Consider the following 22,781-nt stretch of genomic DNA (forward strand, 5'->3'; position numbering starts at 1 on the left):
GCCCCTTTCCCATCCCCAACAAGGGCATGCAATCTGCCTGGCCAGAAAAGCTCAGCCCCCTTCCCCAAGCATGTTCCCGGATGCCACCAGCCCCACCAGGGTTTGCCAGGGAGCACTGTCGCCGCGTGGTTGCGGACGTGTCAGCCTGCACCATGAGTAGCAGCAGGGGTAGGGTGTGCAACGGGTTGGTTAGTAGAGTGGAGTAGCAGAGTAAGTAGGTACAATTAAGTTGGTTAGTTCAAGGACATAGCGTTTTGTTAAATACTGTAATGGAGGAATTAGGGCACCTCCTGTTTTCAAACCCTTGGGGTTTCAATTATTCCGACTGAGGCTTTCCAAGGCATAGGTGGAAAGCATCTGCCACTCACTCTCTCCGAAAATCTCTCCTTGACTTGTGTCAAGTGATCGGATTAGGACTCTGTTCCCTTGTTTCTTTGTTGTTATCCATGTACTTCATGTTTGAAAGCACCTTTTGATCTGAAGCCAGCTTTACAAAAAGTGAAAATTGGCAGCGTCTGAATCTCCACACATGGCCACGAAGATTTTTATTTAAACTGTGTTCTGCAGATGACTAGACAAATGTTGAATGAAGAAGTTGCCTCTTGTAAGCTGTAACCATTGTTCACTAATACCTGTGGTGTGCAGCATGGGAACGTGCAACGTTTAACTCAGTGAAAAGCTATGGTGTTAAAATAATGTTTATAATTATATATATTATATATATTTAATTATCATCACGGAAGAAAATTAACTAATTACAGTTTTCTTTTTGTCCTTTTGCTTTTGCGCCTTGTTTGCTGCTCTTCCTCTGTCACCAGCCATCTTTGCTTGGCACTGACTCATTCCCGTCCTCCCCGTCCTCCCAGTCTGGTGGTCCCCATGCATCTTCAGCAAAGCTGCGCAGGAGATGCAAGGAGAGCACTCGAAAATCAGTAGGTTGTGAGTCATCTAAAGAGAGTGCTCAAAAGCACGGTGAGTCAGACCTGGACTCAGACAGAAAAGGGAGAGTTTGCTCTGCTGAACAAGACGTGGCTTTTGGCTATAAGCAGAAAGCCAGTAAAGGTGGAACGTTGTTTTCCTTCTCCTTGCAACTTCCAGAGTCATTCCCTTCTCTCCTGGATGACGATGGCTACCTGTCGCTCCCTAACCTCTCCGAAACCAACCTCCTGCCTGCCAGCGTGCAGCATTACCTTCCCATCCACTCCCCCTCCCTCGTGCCTTGCTTCCTCTTCATTTTTTTCTTTCTGCTCTCTGCCTCTTTCTCAGTGCCATATGCCCTCACTCTCTCCTTCCCTCTGGCTATGTGCCTCTGCTACCTGGAGCCCAAGGCGGCCTCCTTGAGTGCCTCACTTGCCAATGACCTGAGTGACAGTTCAGAGGAAGAGGTGTGTACCTCGGCATCGAACACACTCTTTTTCGTGTTCAGTGCTTCAGTCCTAACCAGTGTTAGAATGCTGCAATAGTGGTCCTACTTTCAGAGCCTCATTTCTGTCTGTGCTGATATGTTAGATGGGTCTGGGATGGGGAGGGGGGATCCTTTCTTTTTCTTTTTTTTTTTTTCTCGTGTTGGGAGTGCAGCTTGGGGCCCAGGGTTAGGCACAACACTGTGTATAAGTGGCTTGGTTCAAACCGTGTCAGCTGGGGCAGAGTGATTTGTGCTAAACAAATTGCCGCTGATCAGCTTTTGAAGCATTGCATCCGAACCCACCAAGATCTTTTTTCTGTCTACCAATTTATACTAGGGTTTATTAGAGCAGTTTTCTCAATAGTGGGAATTAGGTACAATTCACACATAGTTATATATGCATGCATATATGTGTATATATATATATATGCATTATATTTTTATATATATTGAGGCAATTATAGTGGACACTTTTACCAATGTCATGGTGTTCAAAATTCAGGTAGGGTCAGCATTTTGCAAGAAGCCATCAATAGTCACACAAGCCGAGAAAAGGCTTTCTGGTCCAGCAAAACCTGTATCTGGAATTTAGGCCTTGATCCCGTCTCTGCTACAGATTAAATTGGTTTTCCGTATTCAAATCTGCCCTAGCAGTGAGAGTTTAGATTGGGACAGCTATTTTGCAGCTGTTACAGGAGCACGCCATGTGGGCCTTGTTACCATTTGCAGTGTTAGAATCGCGCTGCCAAAATTAATGCCTCAAGTCACTAGGTTTATCGCAGGCAGATAAACCAACTGCAGGGGCAGAACGAGCCCATAGTGCTTATAAGAACTATGGATATAATAAAACATCCAGAAGAAGAAAGGGAATTTGTTTGCTTAAGTAACAAAGTAAGTGGTATCTCTGTTTTTGCTGGAGTCTAATTACTCTGTGTTGATAGAATAAAATAGAGAGTCCATCCTTTTCTCTTTTTTCCTTTTTTTCTTCATCTTCAAATACACAGATATGGTTTTGCTTTGTGTATAAAAATACCAGATCAGCTAATTGCAGACCAGTTGGCCATTTGTAATAAGCTGTACTGGCCGTTTGTTCATGCTGTTTCAGTAGCTGTCTTCAATAAATGTCTTGTGCATCTAAACTTTTGTGAAATCTGTCCCTATGGTTTTTATAAGAGTTGGTACAGGATATCATTTCCTTTTTATGGAATGCCAAAAGTTTAATCTTCGCATCAGTTTAATCTTGTAAAAACATTGTCTTCAGATGCTTTTGGCTCCGTAATGCTTAATAAAGAAATAATATTTAATGTGATTTCCGATGAAAGGCACCCAAAATGTTGCTGTCTCATTTCACATCCTCATTTTGAGGTAGCTTTTCTGTCTCAATTTACAGTACCTCCGCATTTGGATTAATATAACCACAATAACAGTAGTAATGCAGTACCAGCTCCAGAGGCGATAGAGAAGCAATGTTTATGTTATGCATTTGTGTGTTCTTCTTTCAGAAGTGAGCCCTCTTTACATAGTAAAGTTGACAAGTACTGAGCATAAAAATATATAAAATAGGCTTTCTTAGTGTAGCTGTTTTACGATGGCGATTACTCTGGCAGTGCTTCCTGGCAGACAACACAGACTTGTGCCTAATCCAAGGGGTATTTCTTGTTCAAAATATTGCATGAACTTTAATATGTTTTAAACTTGGGCATGTCTGCATTACATTGGCAAAACAAATCACAGCAATGATGATCTCAAGTTAGAGGACATGCAGCCAAAGCTTCTCCCTGCGAGGATAACTGCCTTCCCGTCCTTTCGAATCCCCTTGCCTGGCCTTGAGCCCAAGCAGCGGCAAATCGCTCCGTGCACTGCAGCTGGTCTCGGACTTGAGCCTGACCTTTCCTTCTCTCTACTCCTTAGGAAACCTGCCTTGCTGAGCCTCTTAATTCTCCATTGCCTGCTCTGCAGCAACCGCAGATCTTTATTTGACAAGTAACTCAGTAACGCTGACTTGTACTCCCTGGCTGGTGATCAGCTTATTGGCAGACATGCACCTCATTATGATGAACTGAGTTTTATATCTCGTTTAGGATTTCATTGCTGGTACGGAGAAAGAAATAGCACCTCCTTCTTCCCCCCCCCTTCCCCAAGCGCACTTCCAGTTCACAGACGAGTGCATGCAGAAGGCACGTGTAAGAGCTACCACTGGTATCCTAAGCCAATCTCATACCTCGTGTTGAGATCCATTCTCCCTTGAATAGGGCACCTGGAGGCGGTCTGTGCAAAGACAGAATGTCCCCCTTTATATTTCCTTAGGTTTGTGCCTGTTTGTACCTTACTGGCTAACATTTCTACTGACTTTTCACTAACATTGCCAACTTCAGGTTCTTAAATGAGTAGTCTAGGCCAAACTCACGTGTTAACAATGCCTTGGCACGTGTCCTTTAATTCCTTTTAAACACCTAGATTCATTAATTCCTCTTTTCTTTGGTAAGATAGGAGAAAAAATACATTTTTTTATATTGCCACACCTTTACAAATAATTTCGTTTATAATATTACAGAGATGTGAGGTTCTTTGCTAATAAACAATTTTTAGAGAAGCATTTTGTAACATTGAAATGAAAACAGTTTGACCTGTTAATGTAGGCTATTTTGGAAGTACAGTTTCATACAAGAGATAAAAGTGGTCTCCCCGGTCAATGGTTTTTGCTTGGAAAACTGCGTATAATTTGCCTTCATGCACTTACACAATAGTTTAAAATTATTTGTGCTACTCTTTGGCCAGTCATACAAGTAGTGTGTATTATGCAAAGGAAGAATGAGAGAGAAAAAGCAAGGAAAATTATCAGAAAAGCATTTTTATGAAACATTGCAGTTGTCAGAAAACGTCAGAAGATAGGATATTCAAAATTAAGATTGATACTCCATCCGTGCCTTGCAGTATGTTGCCTTTTTATCTTGCGTCATATTGATGTGATCTGAGGATGAGAGGTGTTGTCCTAGCTTTAAATTACCTTCCTGTGTTACTTTAGATTATCTAAGGACCACAGGAGATCACTAATCAAACAAGAGCTTCCACTGCTGTTAAAACAAGTTGTCTGTGCCAAACCGGGGCATTAGTGAGCACTTGATTTACTTAATAGTTTCTAATAAGCTTGCATAACATCAAAAATAACCATTTGAGCCATCTTCTTGCCCTGCAGTAGCCTACACTTGACTCTACATTTATTAAAAATCGTGACCCTTGTGTTCTGCACTAAAAATGTTCTTAATGGTATAGATGGTTCTACCAGAGCAAAGTAGGGATAGATTAGTCTGTGCAATGCTGTGCTTTGTTTCATTTCTATCACTTGTACCTAGTAAGTGTTGTGTGGGGGAGGGAGTTCCTTTATTTTTCTCCTGCTTTTATCCATATTTTTAATTGGAATGAGAAGCATTTTGGTTCTTTTAATGACAGTTTTGTTTCTTTTAAATATCGGTAACTATATCAGCTGGTCTTTATTGGAACCAAGAGGGATGTGAGCCTCACCACTTCTCTGCAGACAGATAGGAGATGGCTGGGTGTATGGTTATTTGAACTCCTTGGTAATGCAGACAGCCTCATAGTGTATAAATGTGGAGACAAGAACAACTTCTGTACAAATGAGGGGCTGAAAGTCAGGTGACTCTTAAAGTAGCCTTTTCTTTTTTTGATTATTATCTTTCCCCCCTCCAGATAAAAAGTCAAACACCACATTAATCTTTTGGCCAAAACAAAAAAAAAAAAAAGGATGAATGATATTCTTTGCAAAAATTATGGGAGGAGAAGTTTGTTTTAGAAAAAATTAGCAGGGTTTTTCTAGATTTTTTTTGAAGCCACCTGGCTTTCTTAAGGAAAAAAAATCTACTGGTCAAATAACACTTTCCCAGTAATGTTTTGTTTGGCTTATAAAGTTGTTGCAGTAAAGCCATATACTGTGTTCAGTACGCCTTGAGTCTTCCTCTGAGTCTGTTCTGTTTACTAATACAGCATTTTTATTTTGCTTCTTTGACTCGTGCGTGGTTTGAAAAGCAATGCTAAGGCAGCTCACAGGGATGTAGACTTAACAGTTTCCCGCTGTGGTCTGCGTGTCCTGATGAGATGGGTTTATTCTTTATTCCTGCCTGCCTGTTGGGACCTGCTTACTCGGGTAACAAACTAGACTGACAGTGAGCAGACGGATACCGCAGCCGATGGTGAGACCACTGCCACCGAGGTTTGTACAGTCGCCCGCACGTGGTTACCGGCCGGTAGCGCGTTTAGCTTCATCTCTTCCTGACTCTCTGCATTAGTGCTAAACTGCATGTCTCTGCCTGCCGCCGGGGATGCCGCTCGGCGTGTGTGCACGTGTATGTGTGTGCGCGTGTTCGGGTGTGAGCGCCAGGGCTTGGTTTGGTGAGCTACGTTTTGAACGTTCGCTTTAGATCCGTTTTCTTTTGTGGCCTTTCTGGAAATTTGCTAAGCTTGCCTGCGGGTTGTGTATGGAGGAGGATGGTAGCAGCGGCCCCCAGACAAATGCCGCTTAGCTGGACTGTCGTGCCGGCAGGCTCTTCTGGGATTTTCTGTTCATTCGTTTATTTATTTTTAAAATACACAGCCTGGTTTGGGGGGGAGGGAGGGGAGAAAGAAGTAAGACATGGTTTTCAAATTTTCTGAAAAGAAGTATTTCCAGAGTATAAATACCTAAGGTTTTGTCTTGAATATAAGTTCACATATCACCTTCATAAACGCAAGTATTGTCCAACAGTAGCCCAGGCACTGTCTTCAGGGGAGAAAAATTTAAAAAAATTTGTGATTCTCTTTGTACTGAAACTGCAACACGGTCTGTAGGCTGAACGAGCAAACTCAGCCCTGTGTGACTCAAGCAAAGCGTGTATAATGCTTTCATAATTAATACAGTTGCAGCTGCAAACATGAGCTGAATTTGGTCCGACATGTGGTAGAAGACACAGTCTTACCACAGATACTACTGTAGGCTTTCAGTATGATCTCATTAATATTTCAAATGGTTAAAATTATCATTGAGGAAGAATTCTCCGTGTGATGTGCCAGGACAGTTTGTCCTCATCTGTAAGTCGAAAAGTTTTGAACTGATTTGTAAAGTAGTCAACAGATAAAATAATTTCCCATGGAACATTTGATTAATTAAGACTATATTAAAAATTAACAATGAACTAGCGGCACGAGCATTCGAAGAACCCAAATGGAGCAACAGCATAATGTCTGTTGAGACTAGTGAGGAGCACAAAATGCTTTGGCGTGCCTCTTGCACTGTTACTTCAGGCTTTGAGCCATAGAGAAGATCACATATAATCCTAAAACTATGACATAGTTCATACGTTCATAGTTCATAGTTCTATGAAAATGTTCAGTTTATTATGCAGAAATGCAGATCTACCATCTTTATTTTAGGAGAGAAGATTTTGGGGACTTCAGTTTTCCTTATGGAGACATGTTTTTCAAAAAGTATGGTATACTTGCCATCTGAAAATTAAACCGTCAAAAATGGGCTACATCAGCATTGCTTTTGAAAACTTGAGCTCAAGTGAATGTGTTGTGTGCAATTCCAGAAGACCATCCCTGCAGATAGATCCTGAAAGGGAGATTAAATATGAAATTAATTTATACAAATACAGAAACAGGCTGAAGTTAGGGAAAAAGCATTTTAAGCAAATAAAATATGCTTCATTCTGTAGAAGGTGTTGCACGCTGTTTGGACTTGCTGAGTTTGTACAAGACTCTGCCTGTAGGCCCAGCAGATGTCATATGTTTAAACTTTGGGATTACGGATCTCTGAAGAATTTGCTATTGCCATTTGATCCTAAACCAGCGGCAATTTCAGCAAGAAGGCCCAACTGCTGCTCCTCAAATAGTTGGCGAATCTATTAAAGTTGAGCGCAGCAACGGTATTTATAGAAGAAAAATGTTTAATGCTCCTTTGCTCAAAATTAAAGATTTGAAAAGAGGAAGTTTGTTTTGAATTAGGAAAACCATGCAAAATCAATTAATGTGTCAACTCTTTCCCCCTAAGGCCTAAATAAAGAGAAAAAATAATCTTAATGTAGTGTGTTCCACTGGTCAGTTTTTGTAAAGCCTTCCATGATATGAATGGGTAAGGGTTGTTTTTTTTTTTAAATCTTTCTTATGCTGGCAGTCGGATCAAGAGGAAGATGGAGATCTAAAGGCACAGGTACAGAATGAAAGTCCCAGATGTTACTAAAATGCCTATGTTGGAGGTGTTCATATCTCCCAGCATGTTATTTGTCAGTTCTCTGTGAAGAAATGTGTAGAAACAGCATTTTTTATCCTTTCAATACTGTGTCCCTTACCTTTCCCTTTCTTTTTCACTTCTTTCAGAATAGTCTGATTAAGCGAATACAGGGTGAAAATGTGTATGTCAAACATAGTAATCTTATGTTAGAGGTTGGTATTGGTATATACCAGTGCATGCGCGTACATGTGTGTTAGTTTTAGTGGTAAACCTGTGAATCTGCACTATGATGCATGAACTGTGTATTCCCACCTGCTAATAAATTAAATAGATATTTTTTCTCAGATTATGATGACTCCTCTACCTAGTTCTTTAAATATATCTATCTATATGCGTGCGCGTATGTGTGTGTGCATCCACGCGCATATGTGTGTTTGTTTGAAGCCTCTTTATCAGGTGTAAATTATAGTGATATGGATAAACTCTAAGAGTATTTTTATACTCACTTGTATGAGATATGCTGTGCTGCTATCTTTCAAAATATCACATTTTCACAGAGTGTTGTGTTAGTGCTGTGCTCCCCGGTTCCCTGAGATGTTACTTTCTTCTTTACTAAGAAACTTATGTGTTTTGCCTCTAAAATTTGGATGGCTTAAAATTGCTGTATTTTTTGTTAATTATCTAGGACCTAGACAAAACCCAAGAAGATCTGATGAAACACCAGACCAATATAAGTGAGCTGAAACGAACCTTCTTGGAAACTTCCACAGAAACGTCTATATCCAATGAGTGGGAGAAGAGGCTTTCCACATCTCCAGTCCGGCTTGCAGCGAGGCAAGAGGACGCGCCTATGATTGAACCACTAGTGCCTGAAGAGGTCAGTGTGATCTGAAAGGTTTATCTATTAGTGTGTTCATTTTTACTTACTCTCAGTAGGTGCTAGAGGCTTTACCGGTACTCCCGTGGGTGTGGGCAGGTACTCCCATTTCTCAGGACCCAGGCTTTAGTAAATGGTTTAGAGTAAACTATGTGTTCAGGGAAGAGGAGACAGCTTATATATAGTTGCAGTACAGAATTCACTGGAAGTGGCATGGCAGAACTGGGTCTCTCCAAGGGTGCGAAATGCGGGCTTCGTTACAGTAGGCTTCGGTGAGCTTGGGGAAATTCAGCCACGCGTGAAAGAAAACATGAAGGTGATTGAGAGAAAATGTGAATAATGGTGACTGTGGCTGAGAGCAGTGGCACAGCAGGGCAGATGGAGGTACAGTACCAAGCTTGGTAAGAAAATACAGAGCAAAGGGTAGAATAGTGTGCATTTTTGAAGATGGAGAAGTAATAATGATGATAATTACTTAGAGTTACTTGACCAATTCTACAGGAGAATAACAATTGCTGTAGCCTGCTAGATACCTCTTCATTGAAGGCCCAGTGCTGGTCGTTACTAAGCGTGTGCGTTTTCATCCAGAGTGTATGCATGAAAAAATCTTTCTATGTACTCCGAAACATTTGCAAGAAGAAAACTTTCCAACCAAAATGCTTTCTCTTATTTAGTTTGTGGGTAAGTAATGAAATACAGAGCTAAGAGTGTAACGTTGATGTTGCCTTACCATAGATGGAAGTTCTGAAAAAGTGGTGCATCTCGTGGCTAAAATCCAGTAGAGTAAACTGAAATCTGTCGTGTATGATCTGCATGAAGATGAATTGTTTTATTCTGATGTGGATATTGTTTTTCTGCCTCGCAGGAACTATCTTTATGATTGCCACTCAATTTTAGCATTACAGACCAAAAAATGGTCACAAAATTTGCTTGTGTCACCCTTGTGATGATGTAATATTGTAAGGAATGCAACAAGAATTGGCTGAAAAGTATAATTCAAAAGAGACTTCAGCTTTCCCACCATGAAAGGCTTCCCATCTTAGAGGCTAGCTTTGAAGACCCTTAACTCTCTGGGGAGAGAGAATCCCTGGTGGCAGGCAGATAACATGAGTCAGCTACTCCTTCCTGTTAGAGTAAGGGATGTTGCCAAGAAAAAAGCCCCAGTTCTTCTCTTTCTGCGTTATACCCATCTGTCCAGTGGCTGATAGTGGCATCTGACATGCATTAGAATGGCCATCAGGTTGTATTAAAATACCTAAAAAGTAAGCTCAGTGCCCAAAGCTTACTTTTTGGAGCGAGCGCTAAGGAGTCTTAGTGTTGCTTCTAGTGTCTTGTTCACAAAGCACAAAGAATCCTACAACCGTATAAGTCTAGCTGTAGTGGAAAATAGGAATCTTCTTTCTCAAGACTAAAATTCTAAGTATAACAGGATGTATTTAACCATTAAAGATGTAAAGAGCTGTAGAAAGGGACTGGCTAGCTGAGATTAAAACAGAGGAGTGCAGGTGAGACAACCTTGTAAGTCTGCTGAGTTCATTTCCTTTATTACTGTACAAATTTAATAACAAACTTTTTATTAAAATGCACAAGCAGTAAGTAGCATTGCATAGATTTAGGTAGACTCCAACCTGGAGAAGCGCCGCGGACAAGAGTTATCTGGTATCCTGTCTTACTGGAAGGAAAGAACCTGCTCAAAGGTTCTAAGTTACTAAGTCTTACACGCATCCAAGAAAAATAGAGCTGTCCCACAGAATCTTATCCAAACAAAGGAGTTTCAGTGAAAAATGTGAGTAGATTTGAGCTATCAGAGCCTGACTCTGAGGTGAGTTCTGGCTTTAAGGGACCCTCACTATATCCATTCATCTTTTCTGTCTCTGCTAAGCAGGATGGCTGCAGTTTGTATATCCTGCTGAGAAAAGGATTTGTCAGGAAAAGCTTAAGCCATGCATAGGTCAAAATCGACATCTGCTGAGTAATCCAGAGGCAATCAGGATATACAGCACTGAGAACTAGATTATGCGATAGCTTAATCAACTAAAAAAATATACATTTAACTTGGAACTCCCTCTTTAAAAAATGGATTCAGTGCTGACACACAGCTGACACATAGCTGACATACAGCTATGTATAGCTCTTTAAGATTAGACCAGCACTTTAAAAATAATAATAAAAAAATACTCATATCATTACAGCCAGTTAGGTGAGCTCTTTTCTCCCTCTCTCTGTCTAGTTCCTAGATGTCTTGTGCCTTTCTTCAAATGTGTACATTTCTCCTTGAGTATGTGGAGTATATGTGTTTTAAAAAGTGCCCTACCATGCCCGTGCATTTTATCATGCCAGCTGTAGTACTTACCTAGGAATAGGCATTGCCAGCCCAGAGGCAGGGAGAATGGCAAAGAATATCTGACTGATAAATATCTACACTCTGTCTCAAAAGGCTTAGGGAACTGAGTCTTACATCCCCTCCGTGTACTGTTTAACCTTCTCAGTTGGACAATGAGATATTCTCATTTTTCCTATGACATTGTGGAGGCACAGATGCCGTAAAGGCAAGTAGGATTTTGATGTCTTGTTAGAGAGGATAATACAGCAATATTTCGTTTGTTGCGTGTGAAAAAGACTCCAGGACCTGGGTTTTCAATGATAAGCCTTGTTCCCCTAAGGAGAAAGGAAGACCTGAATTATTTGCAGAGTACATCTTCTGTCCGCTTCAACACAGAAGGCTGCAAAGGCTCAGAAAGCTAGGAGGGGCTAGTGGCTAGTGCCATGCAAGCTGGCGCTGCAGACAGTTAAATGAATAATCTGAGGTGAAATGGACATGATGTACTAAGTTTACTATTTTTCTTGCTACCCACATTTTATGCTCGTGTTCGTCTGAATGTCCTGAACAGAGAGACACCGATTTTACTTTTCCTTGGAAACGTCTTTGCTGTAAAATTATTCTGTTTAATTTTGCTTCCTAATTTTCTATGCAATGAATAGTTTGTAGAGTAGAGAAATATTGGTGAGCTATTGTACAGTGCACTATATGCCCTTCATTTACTAAAACCATTTATTCTCCTGACACTCTCTTATTTATTAGACCAAAGAAGAAAGAGAAAAATCAGAAAAACTCATACTTTTGCAGAAGGGAGGTACTACATTCCTTGAATTGCAGGTAAAAACAAATCGAATTTTCTTGAAACACAGTCAGATAGGGTAGCAGTGGTTTATTATTTTGTTATCTTTTTTCCTTTCCGAGCCACACTTTTTTTATTTTATTTTATAAATTCGGAAGGCAAGTATAATCTGGGGGCAGAATTCTGAGGAATGAGCACTCTCCAGAGCTTATGGTTACCTAATATTGATTGATTTCTCTACAAGTTACAAATCCACTTGCACAGTGCTGTTTGTGGACGCTGTCTGCAGTTGTGCATGCATTTCTAGCACAAGTCTCTCTGAGAGCGTTATGATGAATGGGGCACTTCTGTCATTAGAATTAATTTCCCTTATGCTGTTGAGTGAATTCAGATTATACTGAGTGATGGTGAACTTTGTGTTCTTATTGGTTTTTCTATTAGCCAAGTGTGATAGAGAAGAAGCTGCAGGAAGGAGATTCTGCTGGCACTTTGGTTACTTCTCATCAAATCATTATCCAGAAAAGTATACCATCATCCATAGAGGTTATTTTTAATTCATTCAATTTTATATTACCATATTTGCGTAGTTGAATACAGAAGTTATGGTTGTATGGTCAAATAACTGGACACTGATTTCATGTTCAAAGCAAATCACACAGCATATTTGCATATGGAGAAAGAAAGACATCACATTATCAGTGTCTTAATAGTCTGGCATTTACTGTGTTGTACTATTAAATTTAAATAACGCTAAAGGGAGTTGATTTTATTCAAATAAAAGCAAAGAAAATCAGCGCAGACTACAGCTACATGCAAATGCATACTGTTCTAAAACCTCATCAGAAGTGTATCTGTGACAACTGAGAAACAGTTGAATAGGCTTATTTGGCCTATTTTTGTAACTTGAATTAGTTTTCAATTGTAGCATTGTGAACGCTGCTGCAATTTAAGATTTTAAACCTCAGGGTGATTCCAATAATTATTGAAATACACATTAAAAATGCTACTCTGCTACAAATTACTACCGAAATCGTGTGGCAAAAGTAATTTTTTTGTGTCCCCGTTATATGGACCTCTAAGGGGAAGGGATCTGCAAAGGAATAAGACTTTGCCTAAGATGAGGCTATTTGTTTGATGACTGCTCTAAGAAGTACAGTGGTAAAATTTACTAAATGTTTTCAAAAGAGGCCGCACTGATCTCTTAAAAGACTTCACATTTTAGTGTTCCTGAAACGCCGATAAACCTTTAGATATTCTAATTTAGCTTTTATATCTCAAATATAGGGCACTGAGGATTGGGTTGTTATAGACAAAGTACCCTCTGAGGTAGTTGATGGTGAATCGAAAAAAAAAGTGGCATACAAAGTAGTGACTGTGAGCAGTAAAGCTGGCGTTCCACCTGAGATATTAAAATCCAGTACCGTTCTAATGCAGAGCTTTGAGGACTTGGAAAGTGAAATACAATCCAAAGAGGAGAATAAGCAGAAAATGTACACCCTAGGAAAGTCCTATGATACCGTTTCTGGGAAAATTGTAACCATGACAAGTAAAGTTAAAGAGGGGGAGAAACCAGCACAGCCTTCACTAGAAGCTCTTGAAAAAATGGAAAGGGAAGTGCAAGAATCGGTGAAAATCATTCCTGTAGTGGCTGAGTATGAGATTCTCGAGCCGGTCACTGATGAAAAAGCCGAGAGGGGATCCGATGTGCAGAGCCCAAAAAGGAAGCTGTCCGACTCTTTAACACCTGTAAAGGAAGCAGAATCGCAGTTGCAAAGTCCCGAAGATGAGAGCTTGAAAAAGACACCAAAGATGGACCAGGATTTGCAGTCACATGGTACACTGGGAAGTTTGCAGCTTGACAAAGCAGAAAAACTCCTTGACAGTGAAGCTCTAAAAGCAGGGGCGTTTGTCCGGAGTGATAAGAGCCTGTCTGAGTGGAGATATTCCAGAGAACGGCCATTTACCATTGCTACTGCTCACTATATTACTGAATCGTCTGCATCAAAAGTAGTGGTAACAAGTGGCTTTGACTTCATGCCACAGTTTAAAGATTAAAGCATGACTTCTTTTAGGCAATACCCTCACACTACGCTGCCTTTCAGTTCTCTTGCTGCCTGGCTTTATCTTGACAGTGGCCAACCCAGCTTGTTTTTTTTCTCATAATTTAAATCCGTACCACAGTCTAAAGCAGGCATTTTAAGGCTTTCAACCTTTCTGATTTATTTAAAGATCCATGTTACTGAAATGCAGTATTGCGCTGTGGCTTGTTAATAGAGGGGGAAAAAAGGTTTGCTTGAACCAGCAAAACGCCAGTGCTAACAACTATGCTTTGTAACTATTGCTTATTGTAGCCATTATGTATCTGTTCTAATTTATTTTCCCATTCTTTTCCTGTTTTCAACCTTTCTGAGCCCCTGCAGCCTTCTCTCCCTTTCCTTTGTCTCTGCCTCCAGTTTTTTCAATTAACGTATCTGTGCATGTAGGTCTGTCTTTCTTCTGTGTATGACTCTACACTTCTTTGTCTATTTAGACTAAGCAGTCCAGCGGTGAAAAAACCTTGGATGGTTCAGATATCTTCAGTTTAATAGAGTCCGCCCGGAAACCAACTGAGTTCATAGGAGGGGTTACTTCTACTTCACATACCTGGGCTCAGGTGGCCGTTTGATTCCATCCATGAATGTTACCATTGCACACTGATGACTTTTGTTTTTCTTTTGTTTCCTGTATTTATGCATAACCTAGAACCTGTATAATTAACGCAACTCATATACTTTGTGTGCCTTTTCCTTTGTTACACTAGATCACAATAGATACTTCACCAAGAGGAAAAAAACGGGTTTCATTTCATTTCATTTTATTTTGGTCATTATACAGGGTATTGTATTTTGCCTTTAGAAAACTAGCACACTAATACCAATGAGAAAACCGCTGGGACATTTCTCTTCACTTCTAAAAATTTTAATTCTTGCTTTATTTTTCTTTTCTACTATTGTGATAATGTCCTTAGAGTGAAAATCCATAAAGCATGAGAGAGAGAAACTGGCAAAGTTTAATACCCTGTTTTTACTTGCATTTACTGTATGCTAAGATGAGGAACTGTGGTAAGCAGCGATGTCCACTTCTGAAATTGAGTTTCTCTCTCTCTCTCTCTCTCTCTCCAGAGAACGGAGACAAAGACATCTCAGGAGATAGGTTCCAGTGAAATGAAGCCAGCAGCTCAGCCACATCAGGAGACAGTGAAGAAGGTTGTACAGGAGACTGTCGTGGTCGAGGAGAGACAGGGGCTGAGCGTGCACGCGAGCGGGGATCCTGCGAAAGTGGCTGGACTTGCGCCGGATGCTCAGGCTCAGGCAGCATCCGCTGCGGCTGCTAGCGTCAAAGGGAAGGAAGGCTCTGCTGTGACTGAGGGGGCTAAAGACGAGAAAAAGGAGGAGGCTGAGAAAGCCGTAACCAAACAGGAAGGAATCGCTGCTGCTGTTTCTCGCGAGCAGAAGGAGGAGCACAGTACAGCAGTCCATGTTTCAGATTCTTTGGAAAGAAAACCTCACTTTGAGGTAATTCATTAATAAATCAGTTATTTCTACACTGAGCTGTAAATGCATGCAGTAGTGGACTAAATTCACTCCTCTCATGGAAAGTCAAATAAGTGTGCATTGTATGAATGCGTCTTTACAGCAGGCAGTTTGTTTCTCCTCTAATTTCCTCCTTGCATGGCACCTGCAAGGCTTGTTGCTGGTTTCCATTACTGGCAATATGCCATGTATATTTTGCTTTAAAAGAGCTTTTCATGCTACACTTCATTCGGTGGCGTTTTATGTAATGGATAACAAGAATTCATCTGGCATTCTCTTTGGGAAAGCTTATCAAGATTTGCAAAGTTTATTTGTCCTCAAGGACAGACATTTTTTTTTTCCAGACTTGGTACAACTGGAATTAATTTTACTATGTTTTAAACAATTCAGGTTTCTTAATTCAGCCCCACTAGCAGAATTTCAAGAATTATTTTGCAGAGAGGTTAAAACACTGAGATTGTTCTTGCTTTTTTTTTTCTGAGCACTGAATGTACGAAAGAGTAAGCCTGAATAGGAATTTGTTCTCTTGTCATTATAAGAAAATGTATAGTGTTTATATCCTTTCTGAAGTTTTTTTTCCTGAAATACAAGGTAGTTTTAAATACTGCCAGCATTATATACACCTATATGTAGCATTATAATGAAGGGGTTTTTCTCTTTTTTTTTTTCCTAAAATGCAGAGCACTTTTTATTTGTCCCTGTCGTGCTTACCAAAATAAGAAAAAACACCTAAGAAATCCAAAAAGTTTTACTGAATGTTCCAGTTGCTTTTTTTTGTTCATACAGTCACCAGTTGTGAAGACTGAGACCATCAGTTTTAGCACTGTTTCTAGTGGTGGGGAAAACCTTGAAATTTCAACCAAGGAAGTGCCAGTAGTCCATACAGAAACAAAAACCATTACGTATGAGTCATCACAGGTAAGAAATTCTGTAAAACCCAGGATCCAATTTAATATGGCCTTAAGAAACCCATATTTCTTAACCCCTTAGTGTAAACTGTTCTAAGGTGTTCAAGTATTAAATGTTAGCATCAAGAGGATGCACATAAGTACAGCTTACCTGAAGATGACTTACGTATCCGTGTGTAGGGCCTTTTGAGAACATTGGTGCAACTACAGGTTTCAAAGTCTAAACTTTACATCTGTCCTTCAAGAAACAAATGATAGATTCTTATTACGCAGTGAAATACTGATCACCCTAACAGCAATTATTTTCTTACCATTAGATGTTCTCTTTATGAAAAATTGTACAAATAAAATTCAGCCGATCTAGTTATTGTCTCCCTGTACTCAGGAGCTTGTTTATGATGAATGTTTTTTCTCTTTTGGTTCTCTAGGTGGATGGTGGTGCTGACTCAGAACCAGGTGTATTAATGAGTGCACAAACTATCACATCTGAAACTACTAGCACTACAACCACTACACATATCACCAAAGTGAGTCCTCAGAAAACAGGGGGACCTTTTTTCCACAAGGATATATGCTTTCAGAACTTTAATTCCATTACTTATTTTAAAACATGGGCACGTGCTTATATTCTCTGGACAGCATTAAGTCAATTTTGGATAGTCTTCATTTGCCTGTCTTTGGGTATACTGTCTTCATTAATACAGCATCCAAGGACTTGACACCGGTCCTGAAAGGCATAAACCTTTGTATATGTCTACACAAGCACAAAACATTGGTGTACAGAGACATTTGAGTTAGCTGCAAATACTGTCTGGGACTGGAAGAAGTGTAGCCACACTGGCATCAAATGGCACCCAGGAGGGAATAATTTGCCTCAGTGTGAAGCCATGTTGACCTTACTACACTGCCTTTGAGTCCTGAGGTATTATCTCTGCACAATGTTGAAATTATAAACTAAATGGGCATCATCTAGGTGAAACAAGATGTTCAGTTAGCTCAGACACTGCTGTTGCATTGCTGTGATGCTGGGTCTTCCAAATTCCAGTACAGCATCTAAATAACAGTTCTGCCCTTCCTCCCTAAGCACAAATCCTGTTAGTACAGTGACAGCTCTCCTACCAATAGTCACTGAGGACAGGATTTCATCTGTCTGGAGTGAAATTTACCCTTGAGTAGAGGAGCTATACAAAGCCTACACAGCACTGCATGTCCCTCTGAAGCCTGTGGGAGGACATATCTGGGTCTTAATATGAGCCATCTGTGTGGACATTTGTCCATTCTTTTCTTCATGGGATGAATTTGCCATTAATGCTGTCAGTTTTGACCCATCATATGCAAATATCTCTTCCGATACATGTGCAAGTTGATTAGAATCATAAAATAAAAGAAGAACCTCGGAAAGAACCTCTGGAGGTCGTCTAGTCCAGCCCCCATTCAGAGCAAGCCAGCTTCAGAGCTGCTCTCATTGGAGTTCAGGGTTGCTCCTTCTGTGCGGTCCATTTGAAATTGCTGAGATTGAGATTGTTTTCTTCATTATGTTTGGATTCCTGAGCAGACCACTCTCTGCATGGGTAGTAGCGTGTTTTGAAGTAATTTACTGACATACACTTGTCCTTCCCATTTAGACGGTGAAAGGAGGCATCTCAGAGACAAGAATTGAAAAACGAATAGTCATCACAGGAGATGCAGATATCGATCATGATCAGGTAAGATCTGTAAGCTGCTAAAGGCTACCCTGAAGACTGCCAAAGAGAACATTTCTAAACATTGCCTTAAGCAATACTCTTCATACTGGCATGCCTTAAATTAAACTGGATTGGTAGTTAAATCAGTGATGGTATATTTTATATTTTAATCATTTTCCTCATTTGTAAATTGTGTAATATCTCATGAATCTTTCCACCTTGCTACTGATCATGCATGTTCCACCTCCTTTTTGTTTTTGCCCTTTTGTGGTTTCCTTGGGATAGGCGCTGGCTCAGGCAATTAAAGAAGCCAAAGAGCAGCACCCTGACATGTCAGTGACCAAAGTAGTGGTACATAAAGAAACAGAAATCACACCAGAAGATGGGGAGGATTGACCACAGGTAAGAGGACTAGATGATTTTCCTAGGCATTTACTGGGCTGGCATGTTGCAAAGGTCATTTTCCTGCCATAATTCACCTCTAGCTCTGTGCTTTCTCTCACTGGCATTTGCAAGTTACATGTGTGCTGCTGGTTATCAATTCTGTTATTTAAGTGTAAAACACATTTAGCTCCAAGTGTCTTTCTTCATGTAATGATGCCATTTGGAGAAACAGAAACCAATCATCTGCTTTTGTTGGCTCTCTGGAAATTCCTCATTGTCCATGCTTTGTTATGGTCTAATTTCTAGTCCCAAAGTCAAAAAAAATCTCGTCCGCTTATACGTCATTTAAGAACAAAAGTACTTTGTTCTTAAAGGTATGCATTTTGTTCTAAAATGCCAAGGGAAATACCTTTAACCGCTTTCTAAATGTTCAGTGCAGATATGTTACAAGTTAAGCTTTAATTCCAAGCTTGCAGAGATATGATCCAATTCGCTTTTGATTTTTATTTTAAACCAAGTGAATTGGTGTGTCAGTATATGGATGTCTTGGCTTTCTTGTATTTTAAAGGACGTTTTATGTTGTAAAGCAGCATTGTTTATCAGGATGAGATGATAATGCAGCTTTTCTCGTGTCAAGCTTTTTTCCTGTAAAGGCATGCTTTCCAACCGTGGTTGGCTAAACAGACATCTTAATATTATTATATTCTATGTGCAGAAACATGTCATGCGTACTAACCTGCTATGCAAAAGCTGCTAATGCCGGCACCATTGCACAGATCGCTTTGAATGCTGTATGCATAAGGGAGGAAAAGCTGCTTGTCTAATTTGTTTAAATCTATAGCAGCATTTTATTCTTAAAAGAATATATATTCCCTAGCATTTGGTGTAAGTAACAGAGTATGATGCACAGCACCTTTGGAAACTATTTTGCTCTCCTGCTTTTGGATATAGAGACCTAAAGAAAACTGAATTTCAGTATCTGTTATTTATTTTGGAAGATGGAACCAATCGTTGAGGAGTGAGTAGCTATGATTCTTCTGGTATTCTGCTAATTATTTCAGAGACAATGCAATGTAGCTTGGTTAAAAGTCCATTGATGTCGCTAATTCTTTCCATTGGCTTCAGTGGACTTTGAATTTAAGCCAACAGTTACTTAAACTGGAATGATGCAGTTATTAAGTACCTTTTGTTACACAGACTATTTGACAAGATCTCTTTTGCAAGAGAGTAGTTGTATCAAATAATTAACTCAGTTCTCTTTCCTGCAGGAATAATTTAGCTTGCATATGAATCCAGACATGCACACCAGTAGGAATACGAGAGCCTATATGGAGTCTCATTTCCAACCTGACTGACTTGTATCTGTCTGTGGAAAATTTCAGTACAGAAGAATTGATTTTGACCGTTACTAAAGAAACTGGCAGAGATATCTTCCCATAGAAAGCAATCTGAATCAGCATCAGTTAAACAATATTGCATGAAGCAACAATAAAATTACAAAAAAGCAGCATTTTTAATTTTCTTAAAATGTCTGAGTTTTCAGCTATACCTGCACGTTCATAAACAATATAAACAGTGATCTCATGTAACACATAAACGATTCATGCCTTTCACAGTTTATGAAAGTCTAAACAAATTAAAATTTGTTAGGTGGCAAGCCTTTTGTTTACAGATACTGTAAATGAAGATTACCCCAAAATGCTAAAAGCTGTATAGGTACTGTGTATAATGTTTTACCACACATTAGATGTGCCAATAACACAGTTTATTCAGTAAACGACTTGAACCTTATATTTGTTTCATCTGGTTTTATTACTGCCCGATAAACACTGATGAATCTTTACTCTTATCAAAATATGTAAAGGCTTACAAAGTGTGCTTTGTATACCTGACAGAATACCTTATGAGGTAGTAATGATTTTAGCATATTAACTTTAATGATTTTTGTCAGCATTGTTCAGAGTCAGCTTCCAGTCACCCTTCACGGATCCTAACCTTGTAAATTATATGTAGTTATTTTGGAGAAAATCTGTATTTTACTTAGTTTGCATTAGAAAATTATTAATCTGAAATAACCGTGATGGTTTTCTATTGATTTCCCTTTTGTTCTCAGAGGAAAGAAAAACGTCTGTTGAGAATCTGGTCAGCATTTACTATCTAGTTGAGAATCAAGCCTTAACCTGTACAGAACATCCACTGAAAACTCATTAGTGTTCAGCTATAATACCCACTGAAGGGATAGAGTCCATTACACTGTCAGCTGCATCACAACACATGGTGAATGTATGTTTCTGCATAGTGAAATAAAAGTGGTAAACGCATCCAAAATTGTATTGTTCTGTGTCTAAAAGAACCTAGTGTTTTTAGGTTCAAAGCAGTAAGCTACATTTGTAAGTTGTCACAGGTTTTTATTCATCTGCACAGTAGACGCGTTTTGTCTTCAGTGGCTGACACTACACTGTGCAGACAGCTGGAGTTAGCAGAAGACCCAAAGGGATGACAGTGTTCACCTTTGGGAAAACGATGTTTGCAAAGGTAAAGGAATATTTGGTTTCTTCTGTTTTCTGTAGGTGTCTACTGTGTTTCACTGAGGCTACAGGAAGGATTTTGTGGTTGTCTAGAAAGTAAAGGGCCAGTAGCATTTGATTTCAGATCCATTCTCTTTTTGTGATTTTGCTCTGAAACATGGATAAAATTCTCTGTTCAAAGCAGTCCTTACATTTCTGTTCCTTTTTTTTGCTGCGCTCCTGCATTTTGTTGATGTTCCCCTGGTAATTTAAGAGAAGTTCGTAAGGATTATGACCCTTCCATCTGTATTTCCTTGCAGGATTGCAAGAAATGGATACAAGCGAATTTTTCAGGACATAAAGGGCCAAATTTGCCCTTCATTGTTTACACGGGGTTCCCTCACATTGAAGTCAGTGGATTTGACTTCAGTGGAGAGCAAGATTTGACCCAGTGACTTGTTATAAATGTTTATTTTCTTAATTTAGAAAGAAAAATAGTATATATAGAGAAAATAACCTGTAGATAATAGTAATTAAAAGTAATATACCAAGGCTTTTAAAGCTCTGCCCCTAGACTCTAAAATGTCTTCCTTCAACCAGCCGTTCTTCATGCCTTTAATCCAGAAAGCTAACTATGTAACTGTCCCATACTGCAGTCATTGCTTACCTCTTGCCTAATAAATAATGCAAAGACTACAGTCTTTTGTAATCTTTGATTTACCTGTCCTCTTCCTCATCCTTCAGATTTGTAAAAGAGCGTCTATATTCTGTGCCTTCTCAGTGAAGGTAGAATCAGCTTTCTTCTGCTGCCAGTGCCCCCCAGCAGTCGTAGATGGAAGAGGTGCTCACCCTATTTCTCAGCAGACCACGCTCCAGGTTCTTGCTACTGCGTCAGGAGTTTAAAAATAGACTCTGAAGCCATAATGATCTTCCCTCAGGTGTCCCCGTATGTTGTCAGCTAAGAAACAGTATTATATTACCTCAGAGAGATGCGGGGCTATTATATTGCCTTCTCTCCAGAGTTAGCATTATATTTTAGCATGGCTTCAGGAGATTGCACTTTGGTGATACTGCACAGTATATATGCTGTCTAAAGATACTATCTCTTTAGAAGTTAGTCTCTTTGAAAAGGATGCTCACAGCTAAGAAATGGCCTAAGCATATGCAAAATACAAGATTAGAGTGGACAGGCAACGACATCTCAGAGCACTGTTGGCAGTAGACCCTTGTTTTGGGGATGGTTCCTGGGAGCGATAGTCTTGGTTTTTGTTAGAAACTGTTTCTTGGGTTGTCTGCCTAATGCTGTGCCACATGAAATAAAGAACACCTGCCTGTTTCTACCAACCGTTTTTTGTCTCAGTCTCTTCTCATTTGTTGTTGATCTTTATCCAACGTCTTGACATAAAACAGCTTATAAAACAAACTGTCAAAAGCTGTGTTATTTAAAAGCACCATTACTAACACAGACACCAACACAGGAGACAGCCTTACACTTTACAACTGGAATCGTAACTTGAGCACTGTGAGAACTGGCTGTTCTGCATCACTGAGATACAGGATCCTGATGACTAGGCAGAATTTAGCATATTGAGCAACAGTGAACCTAACAGTACAACAAGGAATCACAGCAATTGTGACCATTTTAGATCCAGAAATAAATACATTATCATGACATTTTTAAGGCCATTTAGAATCACTTAGCATTTATCCCTCTGATGCGTTTTAAGATTTTCCCCCCATAAATAGGAAGCAACAATATTGTGTGTACATACATCACAGAATTTTTTTTAATGGACCTCTAATTCCAGATGTCAGATGAAAGCAAGACTGTAAAAGTTTAGCTGTATTTTTTCCCAAGGCATATTTAGCCCGCTGGTGAGATATGGCTCGCCTGTACAGCAATCCATCTCTGCTGAAATTGTTGTTCCTCATTATTTGGAAAATGAATTAGACATTGAGTCCAGGCTTGAGTTTGGCAAACCTCCTGTAATTCAGGAAGATCTTAAATGCAGATTTCTTACCCTAACCCAAAATAGATAGGTCAGTTGAGACTACAGGGCCAGTTTACAGGCTTCACTGTGACAAGGTGTTCTCTGTCATA

General features: G+C 39.7%; 1 protein-coding gene across 30 annotated transcripts in view; it reads left to right on the forward strand.

Annotated features, from left to right (window-relative positions):
* The window catches only part of EPB41L3 (erythrocyte membrane protein band 4.1 like 3), a 151,468-nt gene extending 129,440 nt beyond the window's left edge, over positions 1-22,028 (forward strand). For 13 of the 30 annotated variants that reach the window (XM_068932236.1, XM_068932239.1, XM_068932256.1 and 10 more), the window contains 14 exons: positions 819-1,385; positions 5,580-5,633; positions 7,572-7,607; positions 7,775-7,840; positions 8,314-8,505; positions 11,588-11,662; positions 12,066-12,167; positions 14,155-14,277; positions 14,786-15,178; positions 15,983-16,114; positions 16,533-16,631; positions 17,730-17,810; positions 18,075-18,191; positions 19,442-22,028. In XM_068932236.1, coding sequence (XP_068788337.1) covers positions 819-1,385; positions 5,580-5,633; positions 7,572-7,607; positions 7,775-7,840; positions 8,314-8,505; positions 11,588-11,662; positions 12,066-12,167; positions 14,155-14,277; positions 14,786-15,178; positions 15,983-16,114; positions 16,533-16,631; positions 17,730-17,810; positions 18,075-18,185 — 2,031 coding nt within the window. In that variant the 3' untranslated portion in view covers positions 18,186-18,191; positions 19,442-22,028. Of the gene's footprint in view, positions 1-818; positions 1,386-5,579; positions 5,634-7,571; positions 7,608-7,774; positions 7,841-8,313; positions 8,506-11,587; positions 11,663-12,065; positions 12,168-12,908; positions 13,638-14,154; positions 14,278-14,785; positions 15,179-15,982; positions 16,115-16,532; positions 16,632-17,729; positions 17,811-18,074; positions 18,192-19,441 lie in introns of all 30 variants that reach the window. The other 17 variants (XM_068932257.1, XM_068932258.1, XM_068932259.1 and 14 more) reach the window with 9 other exon arrangements.
* Positions 22,029-22,781: the final 753 nt, after the last annotated feature.

Source organism: Struthio camelus, chromosome 2 (assembly GCF_040807025.1).
Source record: "Struthio camelus isolate bStrCam1 chromosome 2, bStrCam1.hap1, whole genome shotgun sequence".
NCBI lineage: Eukaryota > Metazoa > Chordata > Aves > Struthioniformes > Struthionidae > Struthio > Struthio camelus.